This window comes from Dipodomys ordii, unplaced genomic scaffold (assembly GCF_000151885.1).
Source record: "Dipodomys ordii isolate 6190 unplaced genomic scaffold, Dord_2.0 Scaffold50, whole genome shotgun sequence".
In the NCBI taxonomy this organism is placed as follows: Eukaryota; Metazoa; Chordata; class Mammalia; order Rodentia; family Heteromyidae; genus Dipodomys; species Dipodomys ordii.
This window is the reverse complement of record NW_012267266.1, coordinates 3,010,772-3,026,774: the sequence shown is the minus strand read 5'-3', so window position 1 is coordinate 3,026,774 and position 16,003 is coordinate 3,010,772. Positions and strand designations below refer to the sequence as shown.

The following is a 16,003-nucleotide window of genomic DNA, read 5'->3' as shown; positions in this document are numbered from 1 at the left end:
CACATTTTGGGGGATGTTGTTTGTGGTGCCACTGAACCCAGGACTTCACACATGCTAGGCAAGCACACCACAGTATCTCAAACCCTTTACACTAAGCTGTTCCTTTATAATCATGTTTTAACTTATTTAAAGTTATAATAAGGACAGATGCCAGGGATTCATGCCTGTAATCCTAGTTACTCAGGAGGCTAAGATCTAAGGATCATGTTTCAAAGTCAGCCCCAGGCAAAAAAAGTCTGAGATTCTCCTCTCCAGTTAACCACCAAAAAGCCAGAAGTGGAGCTGTGGCTCAAGTGGTAGAGACTGCCTTAAGTGAAAAGCTAAGGGACAGATCCTAAGCCCTGAGTTCAAGCCCCAGTACTGGCGGACACACACACACACAAAATGACGTTATAGTAAGTAATACTTTGGTATTAACTCATTAACTATACTATTAACTCCTAAACTGTAACTGTCACATCTCTTTTTTTCTACAGAGCCCCTACCACTATTTTTACCTTTCAGTTTGTCACAAATGCTAGAGAGAAGTCTTCGTGAATGCATAGTTTTTGCCTCATACACCGCACCACTCAATGCTCGGTTCTTAACAGGTGCCCAATAAATACAGATTAAATAAACTAGTGAATACATAGCACGTTAATCTGAGATGCTTATTAAAGACCCAAGTGAAGACACAGAACAGACACTTTGCTGGGAAGAGGTCATCACTGGAAACAAAACTCGACAATAATTTCAGGAAGGTCTGCGTGAGATTAGCTAGGGTCCTTTTTAAGCAGCATACCATTTATTGACCTGCGCCCTAGACTGGGGTCCCAACCTCTGCTTGGGACTCTCTGGAGGAAAACAAGCCCTTGGGACCGGGTTCCCTGGCACCAACCATTCTATGCGGATCTCCGCATCTCGCCCCGCACGCACCTCTGGGGAGTCCATCCTGGGGGGCGGCGACCCTCTTGGTGAGTGGCGTGCGCTTGGGTCCACCGGTCTGGGTCTGCAGCCCGTAGGAGAACTGCGGCGGGTCGTTCCAGCCGCGCTCCTTGTTGCCTGCGAAGTTGAGGGGACGTATGAAGCAAGACCAGAACTCCGCCGGAGAGTTACAACGAGGCTGCGGGAGGCCGAGGGCCCACCCCCATCGCCCCCAGCCCTCCGACCGCGCTCACCCGGCTTCACGTACAGCTCCGCCATCTCTACTTCCGCACCGCCAACGGGGCAGCGCGTCACTTCCGGGGCGGTAGCTCACGAGAGCCGCTAGGGGTGCGTCGGGCTCATTGTTAAGAACCTTCGTTCGCCAGGGTTCTCTTCCACCACCGGGAGCCGCCGTGGGAACCCTGCTCATAATCTCCAGCTAATGCTCTACAGGGGTCTTGGGCACAAAGGACCCCACGGATGTTTTTTTCCAAGGGTCCAGCACCCCTGTCTTCTCTGGACACAGTGCCTTCCAATTGCTTTTCGGCGCAAGTTCATACTTGGATCCATTTGTGCGCCTCTGATCTAGCTGAATGGACCTCTCTGGACAACCTCAGAATTCATTTTTCTCCAGGCTCTTTAACCAGTACTCACCTTCTTCAGTACTCAACTCAGATGTCACTTCTTCAGAAAGTCTTCTGAAATGCCTTAGACCAGGTGAAGTCTCACCTCTATCCCACATCCCTCTGAGATTTCCTGGTTGTATCTTCCACCTGTTTGACTTCTGTTCATTTCTCATCTGAGAGGCTCAGAAGGTAGTCCCTCAACTAGTACCTATATCCAGTGCCTGGTACAGAAAAGACTGTAGTAAATGTTTGTTGAATGGAGTCAGATCTCCAACCTATCCATGCCCTCGTGTGACTATGGGCAGTCACCAAGCACAGACACTTCACACAGGTTGTTGGCCCCCAACCTTATCCCAGGTTCAATATATTCACACCTAATGAGGTCACTGAGGGATTTTTATTTGCACTGGTTTTGCTATAAAGTGTTGCTGAGGTAGAGCCAATTGTCCAGGACTGGACAGGGGCAAGGACCCAAGGAAAGGGGAGCCAGGGGCCTAAGTAGTAGTGCAGGGCCTCTCAGTCATCTATATCAACAATAAACTAGATAATAAATAGAAGATAGGCAAGGGGCAGGGGCAGGTAGAGATGAGAGGCTGTTGGCCCCTGGGGAATGAAGGGGAATAGAATTGGGCATCGATTCTGAGCCTCCTTCCCCAGCTCTCTAAGACCAATTTAGGGCATATGGAGCAGAGAAGGTTTCAGCCGGAAGGCATCAAGAAACGAGAAGACACCCCGCTTTCGAGGGGCTGCTCCTGCACCCCCGACTCCTCCTTTCAGAAGGGGGAGAGGCAGGGGACCTCTTGGGGAGTCCATGGAGCTGGTCCGCTTGAGCCGCAGGCGGGCACGGGCCTGAGCACTCCAGGCCTTGCCTCGAGCTGCAGAGGCCACAAGACACTTCTGGTATTGAACCTAGGGAGAAGGGGAATGTGAAGATGCAGCTACTTTCTGCCCACTGAAATCTTCTACAGGGCAGGGAACTGGCCAAGGCTTCTGATATGAGGCTGATAGTCATCTCTGAAGTTACTATATAAATCCCTGGTAGCCCAACAGTAAAAACATAAAACTTGGCATTTACTGAGAACTTAAGGAGAGCTAGACTCAGTAAGGGGTCTACATAACAATCTCAATCCAGCTATTTATAAGGTGTTATCTCCATTTTCTTCTTTTTTTTCTGGGCTTGAACTCAGGGCCTTGGAAATAACCTTGAGCTTTTTTTTTTTTATTCACGGCTAGCACTCTACCACTTGAGCCACAACTTTACTTCTGGCTTTTTGGTGGTTAATTGTAGAAAGAAGTTTCATGGACTTCCCTGACTGAGCTGGCTTCACACCCCAAACCTCAGGTCTCAGCCTTCTGAGTATTTGGTATTACAGGGGTAAGTTTAACAGGTATGAGCAACCAGCATCTGGCTGTCCCATTTTTCTAAGTGAAGATACTGAGATACAGAGACAGAAAATGGTGGAGTTGGCACCCAAATCTAGTTTGTCAAACTGCTAAGCCTGAACTCAACTATGACTACTACTATGCTGCCTTTCCTCCATTTTACTGTTCTGAACCAGTCTTTGGTAAAGCTGCCTCTTAGTCAAGGGACAGGGCTGAAGTCCTAATCTTTTCTGAATACAACTGCCCCAATTATCTCTTGTTTGAACGACTCACCAAAGAGTGTAATTAGCCTTTTTACCTCCTCTCTTGTGTTCTCCAATCTTCTACCCACACTTAATTTAAGTGGTCATCCTAATCCACAAATCTGACTTCACAGTCCCACTCAGAATCCTTCTGGGGTTCTTAGTGCTTTAAGATAAAATAAACATCACTTTATAGGGTCTTCCATACCTGGCTTCTAGCATCCTTACTGCCCTCAACTATCATTACATCTCTCTTGCAGGCTACATTCTTTCAGATGCTCAACACCACCAGTCTCTCTCTTCCTTTCACAGATGAGGTTCCCTGTGTTTGCAATTAACCACTCCATTCCCTCACTTGCGTCACTTCCTCTTTGATTCTATTTTCTATCACCTCTTACAAGTAGCCTTCCTGATCCCTGAAGGAATATCTCATCCATTGTCCTGTGGTGTGTAACATCTTTCTAGTTTCTTTCGGCTCTAAGGGTTCTATGGACCATCTATATTGCTGAGTTCCTTAGAGTAAATATAGTGCCAGAGCCTGTAAGCACTCATACAAGTTGAGCAAATAAATGGACTGAACTAATGTAGCTTAAAAAGCTGACATTTGGGGGCTGGGAAGGTGGCTTAGTGGTAGAGTGCTTGCCTTGCATGCATGAGGTCCTGGGTTTGATTCCTCAGCACCACATAAGCAGAAAAAGCAGAAATGGCACTGTGGCTCAAGTGCTAGAGCTCTAGCCTTGAGCTGAAAATCTGAGGGACAGTGCCCAGACCCAGAGTTCAGGCCCCATGACTGACAAAAAAAAAAAAAAAAAGCTGACATTTGTATGCCCACATACACTAAGAAATAACCTGAATGAGACAAATGAGAAAAAAAAAAACAAAACAATACCCATTTTATATAGCACAGCCCCTACACAACTACAGCTGCAGACTGAAATTTATATGTGAACCTTGTGTCAGAGCTCCTCATACTTTAAGAAAAGCGGGAATAACAATTATTTGTAAAATACCATGGCCTTTAAATACTGGCAACTACCAAAACTTGCCAAAACCACCATAAAACCCAAAATACTTGTGGACTCAAGTAGACCCTGGGATCACTATGTTGTGATCTATGGAGGCTGCTGATCTTGAGACCAGTCCACAGTACAGAGCAGTTGCAACCCCCATTCCCACCCCTAACTCACCATACAGGCAGCTTGCACAGCTTCAGAGAGTCCCCCTGCGTGGGGCTGGCACCAAAAGGCTGCACACTGGAAACTCTGACGGCCCAGGTCAGCGATGAGCCCAAAGGTGTGTGGGTCACGGCCAACACCAATAAAGGTCACAAGACGAACAGGACACTGCCACAGTGGCTCTTCCTCTGCACCAGCCTCTGCCTGCCCATACCAGGCTTAGTCACTAGAAGCCCAAGTACTGGCCAGACACTCTAAGATCTCCCAGCAATAAGCAATGAGCCTCCTCATTATCTCTGCTCTTTTTTTTTTTTTTTTGGGTCCAGTCGTGGGGCCTGAACTCGGCCTGGGCGCTGTCCCTCAGCTCTTCAGCTCAAGGCTAGTGCTCTACCACTTGAGCCACAGTGCCACTTCCGGCTTTTTCCTTTTTGCTTATGTGGTGCTGAGGAATCGAACCCAGGGCCTCAAGCATGCAAGGCAAGCGCTCTACCACTGAGCCAACTTCCCAGCCCTCTCCGCTCATTCTTTACAGCCCCCAACTTTACCCTCTTCTGGTACCTGCATGGGATGTGCAGTCATGAAAGAGTCAGACACACTGAGCATAGAAGGGACCCAGGTGTTCCGGTCCCCCCGTGCGGTGAGAGTACCAATGGCCTCATTCAGTACATCCATTCCTGGAAAGGACATGATTACTGTGATGTCTAACATGAAAAGAGTCTGCAAGGATAACCTAGGTTTATTTCATTGTCTTGGGATTCAGAGAGAGGTGAGAACAGCTAAGACTAGGCTTAGAATTCTGTTAGAAACACTTGTACATTTCATTTTATGTGAGGCAATGGGAAGACTGAGAAATGGTGGTGGACCTGCCTTACCCACCTTCCCCTGGCTCCCTCAGTTCTCACCCATGGCTTTGGTGACTGGCAGAGTCCCCATGTACAGTGCCTCATACTTCTGAGCAGCCTGGCTCACAGCATCCAGCAACTCCACTGAAATATATACACCAAGCTGGCATGGAAACTCTCTCAAGCACCACTTTCTTCACCCTTCTGAATGGGTCTGGACCCAGGGAAATCTCACGGATGTTCCTCTAGTTAAAGGATTCGGATCCCTAGGACTGGACACCTCAAAAAGAGTTAACCCTCGCCCCACTCCCTCATCACCCCCATCTTTCGCCAAAGCAGCCAGATGGTGCATACCCCTCTCCATACCTTGCCGAGGCAGATCTTCAGGTGAAATGGGATCTGGAGAGTAGCAAGCGCCATCACCACTAACCCCTACTCGTTCTGACAAGATCTAAGATGCAATGCAGCCAGCATGACGTGCAGAGAAAGAGGGAAATTGGATTAAGGAGCCGACTACCTCGGAAGCCTCAGTCCCAACTCTACATCCACATTCCCTGGCCCTTACCTGGGCACAGAGTCCATGTAGGGCACTTGCAATGGCCTTGGCAGGAACATCGCAGTGAAACACATGGCACTTAAGCATACAGCTGTCTTTGTCACCCGCCACAAAAGCAAAGTCCCTGGCAGAGGCAGAGATGGAGCTGAGGTAGAGGCTGGCTACAGCCTGTTGTGCCTGCAGGAGGCTTTCAAAGTCAAATAAGGGATAAGGTGGAGATACAATAGGGAGGTCAGGACTGAGACTAAGGTAACTGATGTAACATACCTGTCACTGTTCCAGAAGCATGTGAGAGCAGAGGAGACAATCAGCCCAGCCTCTCAGACTTGCCCCAATCAGTCCCTGCTGAGCTGGGCCCACCCTCCCCAACCAGGGCTCCACCAGGCAAGGGAAGCAGTGCTGGGTCCAAGTCAGAGGATCTGTATCCAGGGGTTCAAGTGCCAGGGATCAGCATCACTGGGGATCATAGCCTGCAGTTAGGGAGGGGCAGGGGGGAGAAGCAGCTCTTGCTTGGGGGGATGCAAAAGTTCTCACCGGCCCTTGGAGCTGCCCACACCCCATACACGGATGTGCACCAAAGGCTGACAGTGGATCAGGCTGTGATCCAGGGGATTCACCAGGCTCATGGCATCTTTCTTCAGGATCATCAACATGTTCTGGCCCTTCCAAGGACAGAATTTGGCCAAGAGATCAGATAAGGGTGGGAGTCAAAACAGACATTCAAGAAGAATCACTTCTGCTCAGCCATATGTTAAACCCCTTGGAAGGCAAAAAAAAAACAAAACAACTCACCTCACCCCAGGTACCATCTGGGGGCTGTCTCCGGTTGCGGGTCTGGGCCAGCTGCTGGATACAGTTATTGACTGCAATACTGCTCTTTCCTGGTGCCAGGTCCTCTTCTGGCACCTCTACCCAACCCAGAGAACGGACTGCAAAGCACTGACAAGTTCAGTAGAAAAGACAGAAATGAGTAGGGATGGAATAAGGTGGCAAGTGCTGAACACAAACCATCTGGTAGTCACACCCTTAGTCCCTGGTCACCTCTATTCAGTCTAGTTCCACCCCTGATATTTCCCTTGGCATCTTCCAATTCCCAGGGGAAAGGGGGGGGTCCTCAGTTCAAGTCATTACCTTAGCCCCTGGCTCCAGGCTCTGAATGTAGGCTTCCTCGCCATGCCAGGTCAGAGAGTTACTGGAACAGAAAGCAGAGCTGGTAAGAGGACCGTACTTCCTATATTAGAGGCACTGGTGAGGCTCAGACTATTTGATCAGCACAGGATGTAGGTCAAGACCTGAAATATAGTGCCATAAATGTAAAACCAGAGACGAATAAGACCCAACACAATATAAACTGTGGCTTAGAATTTGACACAAAATTCAAAATACAGGCAAAGGGCACAAAATAGAAATCACAAATAAGAATGTGGTCAAAGGGGCTGCGAAGGTGGCTCAGTGGTAGAGTGCTTGCCTTGCATGCCTGAGGCCCTGGGTTCGATTCCTCAGCACCACATAAGCAAAAAGAAAAAAGCCGGAAGTGGCATGGTGGCTCAAGTGGTAGAGCACTAGCCTTGAGCTGAAGAGCTGAGGGACAGTGCTCAGGCCCAGAGTTCAAGCCCCACAACTGGACCCATAAAAAAAAATGTGTTCAAAATGTGCACTGAAACAAGAGACCCTAGGACCCTTGCCCCCATAAACAGAGCCTAAAACAATGGATGAGATCTAGATCAGATTATAGAAAACGTGTGGCTAATCACAAGAGCTTAGCACAAAGGACAAAATTCACAATACTAAAAGTCCAGAATGTGGAGCAGAGCCAAGCACAGAGAACACAGCCCTAAAAGGAACAGACTCCAGAATCTGAGCTACAAAGCTGTGGGTCCAAAAAGCTGTATTTTGGAGCGCAATGCAAACTCCAAGCCTTTTATTTTCCTTGGGCTATCCCTGTTACCTCCGGTCCAGTGAATTCTCCAAGCTGGAAAAGGATCTTCCCTTTGGGGGACGCAGCTCCCAAATCCCCTTTGTCCCCTGTAGAGTGGGAGTTAGTCAGTGTAGCAGCAGACCTAGATCCACACCTGAATTTTGGCTCCCTCCTCACACTCCACCTACCTTGCCTAAATCCTCTGCATCGCCTAGTTCCCAGGTTGGGCGCTGCCACTGGGTGCTACCGCTGGGTACGTGCCAATAATAAGTACCTGCAGCATCACGGATCTTCCTCCAGCCGGGGGGTAGGCCTGGCTCCCCCTCCAGACTTTGGTCCCCCCACAAGTCATCTAGAGGAATAAGGGGTTGAGGGGAGGGGGAATACTATTTGTGAGTTCAGAATAGCACCCTGTCATAACACTCCCTCCATTTCATAGGGCAGTCCTTATGTCAGAGCTCCAGGCTCCCCCAGCCTAAAGACATCACATGCAAAGATCAAGGTTCATTTGTCCCCTAGTCATCATGCCAAACATACCCCCACCTTGTCTCTGAGTCTCAGAATCCTTACAATCCCTTGCTCCCCTCAAGATCTGGGGCCTCCCACCGCACCCCTCCATGCACACCATCGCAGTTGACCAGAATGATGGCCAGCATGTAGTCCTTGCCCAGCATGGCCCCGCCGAGTCCCCGCCGGCCTCAGCCGGCCCGCACCCTCAGCCCAGCGCGACCTCTGGAGATGCTGTGCCTACAAGCCCAGGCTCTGCGCTGGAGGCCTCCAGGCCAACTGGCGCCGCACTGACACTGGGCGGGCCAGGGACAGGCCCTAGAGGCGGGAAGAGGCGGGCCTGGAGCAGCACGGTCCGCGGTGGAGGGGTGGCGCCTGCTCCCCTGTGTCCGAGCGTGCTTCAGTGCATGGGTGTGAGCCAGGCGCACCAACCCCAGCGAACTCACAGACACCACCCCACCAGCTATGACCTCATCAGGGGGCGGAAGAGCGGCAAGACGAACATCCGCCTCACGCACTCGCCCACGAATGAGATCATCACGCCGGGTCATCAGCGCGCGCGCGCACACACACACACAGCCTGGGACGGGACGGGAGCGGTCACGAGAAAATATCTGCGCGAAGCTACGGGCCGGAGTTTCGCGACCAGGAAACCAACCCCTCTTTTCCCGCAATGCCCCGGAAGTGCCTTCGCCCTCAGTAAAGATGGCCGTGGCATTTGGCATGAAACGGGCGGGGCTGCGCCTGCGCAACAAGTTCGGCAGGGAAGATGGCGGATGACAAGGTGAGTGAACGTGGGGGTGATTCTCATTCGGGATGGTCTTCACATTCCATGCTTTTTCAGTTCCGGGAGAGGCAGCACTGGAACGGCCCAGGGGTGAGGGTGTCCTGTGTCTTCGCTGGGGCTCCTGTCGACTACCTCAACAGTGAAAGCGGGGAGAGTTGTGGATTTCTGGCTCTCCCCGTGTGTACTCTTCCAGGGTCAGTTACTTGCACACACTTGTTCATCCTGAAACGCTCCACTCTGGCCCATTCCCTAGCCCCTAAAATTTCCCTTCCATTCCACACGGACGCTAACACCACAGCCTTCCAAACACTCTTGCACGCGCGCACACACACACGTACTGAGTTTTATATATACATACGACCAGACTCTCTCAGTCATTTATTCGCACTCTTGCCTCATACATCTAGATATTTCCATTCAGTTCCGGGTGGCCTTGGGAATAAAAGCATAAAACCCAGGCAGAGTCAAGCTTACCCGCAAATTGTCCAGGGACCTGCCCCGACCCACTACTCACTGTTGGCTTGAAAGCCCCGTATCAGCCACACATTTACCAAAAGCCTGCTTTTCCCCTTGTGCAGCATTGGAACGCATTAGTTAAGACAGAGTTAATGGTTTATAGTTTGGTAGACCTTTCCTCATAGAGCTAACTGAAGGTTTCTCTTGCCTCTTCTATACAAAACTTGCTGCGTAAAATTCCTATATGGGTTGTTGAAAGTTACTGATGCAGACTCCATCTGTCCCCTCCTCACTTGGCCCCCATGTGAACTCTTTGCTTTTCAATGCCTTTCCTCCTTTACTACTGCTATCTCAGGAAGATTTTCTAGGAAGAAATCTCTGTGGCTCACCCTACTCCTCCTAACTCCCAGCCTCTGATAGAATTGAGCAGGGAATGGGGCTGGGTCAAGTCTACTGGAGCCAGCCTCTCCCTTGTCCTAGGATTCTCTGCCCAAGCTTAAGGACCTGGCATTTCTCAAGAACCAATTGGAGCACCTGCAGCAACGTGTGGAAAACGAGGTCAACAGTGGAATGAGCCAGGTAGGGCCTTTCCTTTTACCACTCACTTTATGCTTCCATACCCAACTTGTTAAATGGGAAGTAGAGATTCATTTTTAAACTTTATTGTTGGTGCTAATGAGGTCTGGACTTAGGACCTTGTACTTGCTAGACAAGTGTTCTACCAGTAGACACTGGTAGATGCTCACAGACTTGTAATTCTAATTACTCAAGAGGCTGAGATCTTCTGTTGTGGTTTGAAGCTAGCCCAGGCAGGAAAATGAATGGAAAATTAGAAATGTCATTTCCAATTAGCCGCCACCAAACAAACCAGAAGTGGAGCTATGGCTCAAGGGGTAGAGTGCCAGCCTTAAGCAAAAAAGCTCAGGAACAATCTCAGGCCCTGAGTTTAAGCCCTAAGACTGGCACCAAAAAACAAAACACACACACACACACCCTGCAATCTTAAGTGAAAACTAACTAGGTGAAGTGGGGAGGAATGAATATTTTCAAACTGATCAAACAGTCTATGCAAAGCTTTGTGATGGGAAGTAGTATTAGGAAAATGAGGAGGGACAGGAAAAGCTTGTCCACATTTCTGGTGTACCATGCTATAAAGCAGAGCTGGAGAAATACACAGCATTTGGGCCCCTAAAGGATTTCTCTGTAGGATTCTGTGGTTGGAGCCTTCCAAACCCAGGATTCTGATATTGTGAATTAGAACTCCTAAGTTCTTTTCTAGCTCCAAAATCTTGAGAAATTGTTTTAAGAAAATACCATAGCTGGGCTGGGAAGGTGGTTGAGTGGTAGAGTGCTTACCTTGCATGCATGAGGCCCTGGGTTCATTTCCTTAGCACCACATAAGCAGAAAAAGCCAGAAGTGGCACTGTGGCTCAAGTAGTAGAGCTACTTGAGCTGAAGAGCTGAGGGACAGCGCCCAGGCCCAGAGTTCAGGCCCCACAACCAGCAAAAAGAGAAAAAAAAAAAGAAAGAAAGAACATATCATAGCTGCCTGAGGAGAAGCAGGTAGTGGAATTCTCTAAGCCTGAATTGAATAGTTCCTGGTCAGAGAAAGTAGAGAGCCTGTGTGATTTTTCCTCCTTCATTTTTCTCCTACCTGAGTTTCCTTCTGCATTTTTTTTTTTTTTCAGGATGGCTCACTGTTATCCTCCCCATTCCTCAAGGGATTCCTGGCTGGCTATTTGGTGGCCAAACTGAGGGCATCAGCAGTATTGGGCTTTGCAGTGGGCACTTGTACTGGTATCTACGCAGCTCAGGCATATGCTGTGCCCAACGTGGAGAAGACATTGAAGGACTACCTTAGGTCATTTCGCAAGGGGCCTGACTAGCTCTGGATCCCATGGAAGAGGCAGGATGAACAGCTGGGCCCTGGAGGTGGAGACTTTTCAATCACAGATGCTCTACCTGGCTTCTCCTGCTGTCATCCATTTGCTGTCTCCACTTGTTCTGCCACCTTTATCCTTGCTTTTCTTCCTGCAGAGGGTGGACAGAGGCTTGTCAGGCTGCACCTTGGACTCATTCCCTCCTTAGTTCTGTGGGACTGGCACCAAGACTGTGGTTCAGCAGCCCTAACTCGACTCTGCAGCTGACCCTGATCCTCAGTATTCTTTCTGGCAATGTACCATGGCTCTCCCTTCCTGGGAGCCAGCTTTATAACTTGATTTCCCTCAAGCACCCCAGTCCCTCTGCCCCTAGCTAGCTACACAGACCACCCAGGGTCTGATGTAGGCCATGAGTATAGAGGATGGAGGTATGTCACACCAGGGCCGTCCTAGGCAGGCCCGTTGGACCCTAATGCTACTCCTATCTACTGCCATGTATGGTGCCCATGCTCCATTGCTGGCACTGTGCCGTGTGGACGGCCGCATGCCCTTTCGGCCCTCATCAGCAGTATTACTCACTGAGCTGACCAAGCTACTGCTGTGCGCTTTCTCCCTCCTACTGGGCTGGCAAGCGTGGCCCCAGGGAGCCCCACCCTGGCGCCAAGCTGCTCCTTTTGCAGTATCAGCCCTCCTCTATGGCGCTAACAACAACCTGGTGATCTATCTGCAGCGTTACATGGACCCCAGCACCTACCAGGTGCTGAGCAATCTCAAGATCGGAAGCACGGCCCTATTCTACTGCCTCTGCCTCCGGCATCGCCTCTCAGCACGCCAGGGATTAGCACTGCTGCTACTGATGGCTGCAGGTGCCTGCTATGCAGCAGGTGGCCTTCAGGACCCTGGGAACAACCTTCCTGGGCCCCCTCTGGCAGCAGTTGCCAGCCCCATGCCCTTGCATATCACTCCACTGGGACTGCTGCTCCTCGTCCTGTACTGCCTCATCTCAGGCTTGTCATCTGTATACACAGAGCTGCTCATGAAGCGCCAGCGGCTGCCACTGGCTCTTCAGAACCTCTTCCTCTACACTTTTGGTGTGCTTCTGAATCTTGGCCTGCATGCAGGGGGTGGCCCAGGCCCAGGTCTCTTAGAGGGTTTCTCAGGATGGGCAGCACTTGTGGTGCTGAGCCAGGCAGTAAATGGGCTGCTCATGTCAGCTGTCATGAAGCACGGCAGCAGCATCACACGCCTGTTTGTTGTGTCCTGCTCTCTGGTAGTCAACGCTGTGCTTTCAGCAGCCCTGCTCCGCCTGCAACTCACAGCCTCCTTCTTCCTGGCCACATTACTCATTGGCCTGGCTGTGCGCCTGTACTATGGCAGGCAGTAGCCCCTGACCATAGCCATTTTTGCTTCTGACCTTGTAGATTAGGGGCCATGAACTGGGCTGCCTTTTGGCCTCCCCCACCCCACCCCCACCCTCCACCAGGATTTCCCCAGCAGCCTTGTAACAAGTGCCTTGTGAGAAAATCTGGAAAAGTAAGAGTCAAGTTAGTCTCTGGAGGTGGGTTAAGGGGTACCCCTAGGAGACATGAAGAGTAAGTTTGGTTAGGTAAACAGCCCCACTCTGTTCCTCCACATTAACAAATTTGGAGCATCAGTCCTAGGCCTGAGAACCCCATCCTGCATGAAGATAGTTGCTTAAGGGTGTGGACATCTGTGGTCATCTCGGCAGACCCACTTCCCCAGGCCTAGTACTTGCTGCTTGAGCCTAGCCTCTGTGCATGATTCCCACGTAAGGGATACATCCACTGTCTTGCAGGAAGGCTTAAGTGGCACAAATCTTAGAACTATCACCCAGGCCACTACCAAGCTCCCCAGCTCCAGCAGTGCCTGGAGAAGGTCTGAAGGCCCCTTCTGAGTGCCGCTCCCCACACAGCCTTTGTTCTGGAATTTCTAGAGAGGGCTGGAACTTGACTCATCTCAGGGAATGTTGCCCCTGGGCTCTAGATTAAATTTACACTCCTGACCCACCCCAAGGGCCCTCTTGAATCCCTCTGCCACTTTTAAGGCTCTTAGGTGTTACCGTCTTTCCCATTTGGGGTCCTGCCTCTCATAGTATTGTCCCAACAGCCTGGGGAAACTGCACAGTGACCTGGGACCAGGTACAGGAAACTTGTATAGCTCAATCAATGTTTAAATGTGGAAGCAATAAAGTCTTAATAAAAAGTGTTCTAGGATGTAGGGTGCTTCCTACAACCAGTTGCAGTTGTCCTGTGTGTTCTGTGTTACATAACTCCCATCAAACAATTTTGTTCGCTAATCTCCAGAGTATCTTAATTTTGGTATGCCTTACAAACTGAGTGAAAAATATCCTCCCAGCTGTTGCCAGTGGCATCATTTTCATTGGGTGCTCCATGGGGTCAAGACGTCAGCTTTTTTTTTTTTTTTGTCATGCGGTTTGAATTCAGGGCCTGGGTTCTGTCCCTGAACTCAAAACTAGCACTTTACCACTTTGAGCCACAGCACCACTTCCAGTTTTCTGATTTTTTTGTGGGGGGGGTCTGGTTGTGGGGCCTGAACTCTGGGCCTGGGTGCTTTCCCTCAGCTCTTCAGCTCAAGGCTAGCGCTCTACCACTTGAGCCACAACACCACCTCAGGCTTTTTTCTTTTTGTTTATGTGGTGCTGAGGAATTGAACCCAGGGCCTCAGGGATTCAAGGCAAGCGCTCTACCACTGAGCCAACTTCCCAGCCCCTGATTATTATTTTTCTGGTAGTTAATTGGAGATAAAGACTTTCCTGCCTGCACTAGACCTGAACCACATCTCAGCCCCAGCCTCCTTTGTTGTTGCTGTTGCTGGTGGTGGTGGTGGTGGTGGTGGTGGTGGGGCTTGAATTCCAGGCCTGGGCGCTGTCCCTGAGCTCTTCAGCTCAAGGCTAGTGTTCTACCACTTGAGCCACAGCGCCACTTCCAGTTTTCTGATTATTGTTGATCAGCCTCCTGAGTAGTTAAGATTACAGTTATGAGCCACTGGCACCCTAGGATTACAGATGTGAGCCACCAATGGCCTGGCTTCCTGCTGGTTTTTGGAATTTCCCTAAAGCCTAAAACTTGAACCCTAAGGAATGTACTGAGTCTTGGGTCTAGAAGGTACTATTCTCACAGGAGAAACTAAACAAGACCAGAAAAAAATTCTTAAGACCACAATGGATTTGGCTCTCTTTTCCTCTGGTTCCCTCACTCATAATTCGTGTGGCCATTTGTCCTTTAAAGTCATAGCCAGAGTAATGCAGACCCTGCTTCCATGCTAGAATAACTGGTGAGCTTGTCAAAATGGACACTTAGTGTTGAATGTGTATGTAGTTCTTTGGAAGAGACAACCAGTTCTGTACCTAGCACCAGAGTGCCAGGTTTACCTCAGACCTGTCGAAGCAGAATCTAACAGTGTGGTTTGGGAAACTATTTTAAGCATATATTAGTTGTACTAAAAATTGCATTGTGACATTTCCACATGCATACAATGCATCCTAGTCAACCTTACCCCCTCCCCTACTCCTCTTCCCATTTGCCCCTCTTTAAAGAAATTTCATGTTCTGTTTCCATACATGCAAACAATTTATCCTCATCGCTCCCCTTTCTCACCAGTGTCCCTTCCCCCCATCATTGGAGGCTGTTTAACTTTCTTGACTTTTTTTAGGGTGTATTAATTACATCAGGGGGGTTCATTATGGAATATCAGATGTGCATCTGTTGTGTTTTGCTCAGATGTACAAATTCATGGTTTTGCTTTCTCAGGAGGCTATTTTAAGTTGCCTAGGTGATTTGGGTGCACAGTGAAGCTTGTGACCTACTTGTCTGATGTACAACTGCGGCCTTTGCCACTTAACTGTTTGGGGGCAGAGTTTACTTAGCCTCTTCGGTCTTCAGTTGCTATGTCTCTGAAATGAGGATCAAATGGTACCTACAGTATAGGTAGCTGAAAAGGCAAAACGAGTTTATAAAAATTATGTGCTTAGCCAGGACTGACACAAACATAGTTATTTGGTTGGTGGTAGTAATTATCCCTAGTGAGGGACAGCTTGCTTGTTTTGTCCTATCTTCTCCCAAGGCCCTAAAGAATGAGGAAGGAAACTGCCTCTATCAAGTTCCTGATCAGATTACTCCCCAGGGCAGGAATCCAGATGGACTGGCCTGTACATTGCCAAAGTTGCTGGTTTTGGATTTGGAGCTCCTCATTCAGGGAAGCCAGATCGATGGTGTCTTGCAGGACACTAGCCAGCAGGCTGCGGTAATGGTGCTCTGCGGTTGTGGCCCTCTCTTCCCATAGTCCCTGCCAGGCTCAAAATACCTGTGCCCAGATTCAGAGATACCCATTGATCGGCTAGCCTTGGCACCAGCTTGAGGTCTGCCTTCTGTCCCCACTGACCTGCAGCATGTGGCATGTCTGTGCTCCGGTAGCTTGCACATACAGATCATAGAAGCCCACCAGGTCCTGTTCTGCAGCGTTCTGCTGTGCCTGGAGTCTCAGCACTGTCTGCCCCTGGTGCCATCTCTGACTTTTCTTTTTCCTTTTTTTTTTTTTGGGTCCGGTCATGGGGCCTGAACTCTGGGCCTGGGCGCTGTCGCTCAGCTCTAGAGCTCTACCACTTGAGCCACAGCGCCACTTCCAGCTTTTTTCTTTTTGCTTATGTGGTGCTGAGGAATCAAACCCAGGGCCTCATGCATGCAAGGC

General features: G+C 49.8%; 2 protein-coding genes and 1 pseudogene across 4 annotated transcripts; 1 reads left to right on the top strand and 2 right to left on the bottom strand.

Moving 5' to 3' along the window:
* Nucleotides 1-1,907: 1,907 nt before the first annotated feature.
* On the bottom strand, nucleotides 1,908-8,686 carry Apbb3 (amyloid beta (A4) precursor protein-binding, family B, member 3). Of its 3 annotated transcripts, none has more exons than XM_013020379.1 (13): nucleotides 8,271-8,684; nucleotides 7,834-7,997; nucleotides 7,676-7,752; nucleotides 6,859-6,919; nucleotides 6,520-6,666; nucleotides 6,262-6,389; nucleotides 5,995-6,000; nucleotides 5,737-5,851; nucleotides 5,538-5,622; nucleotides 5,232-5,315; nucleotides 4,888-5,003; nucleotides 4,342-4,533; nucleotides 1,908-2,438 (listed from the first exon to the last, which is right to left on the bottom strand). In XM_013020379.1, the coding sequence occupies exons 1-13, from the start codon at nucleotides 8,317-8,319 to the stop codon at nucleotides 2,202-2,204; spliced, it is 1,461 nt and encodes a 486-aa protein (XP_012875833.1). In that variant the 5' UTR covers nucleotides 8,320-8,684; the 3' UTR covers nucleotides 1,908-2,201. The 3 variants fall into 3 exon arrangements, with proteins under 3 accessions (XP_012875833.1, XP_012875834.1, XP_012875836.1); XM_013020382.1 differs by lacking the exon at nucleotides 1,908-2,438 and adding an exon at nucleotides 3,096-3,320 and having other exon boundaries at nucleotides 8,271-8,686; XM_013020380.1 differs by lacking the exon at nucleotides 5,995-6,000 and having other exon boundaries at nucleotides 8,271-8,685.
* Nucleotides 8,687-11,658: 2,972 nt separating this feature from the next.
* Nucleotides 11,659-13,531, top strand: Slc35a4 (solute carrier family 35, member A4). The gene has a single exon (XM_013020383.1). The coding sequence runs from the start codon at nucleotides 11,685-11,687 to the stop codon at nucleotides 12,657-12,659; it is 975 nt and encodes a 324-aa protein (XP_012875837.1). The 5' UTR covers nucleotides 11,659-11,684; the 3' UTR covers nucleotides 12,660-13,531.
* A 1,851-nt stretch (nucleotides 13,532-15,382) lies between these two features.
* The window catches only part of LOC105988633, a 5,914-nt pseudogene continuing 5,293 nt past the window's right edge, over nucleotides 15,383-16,003 (bottom strand).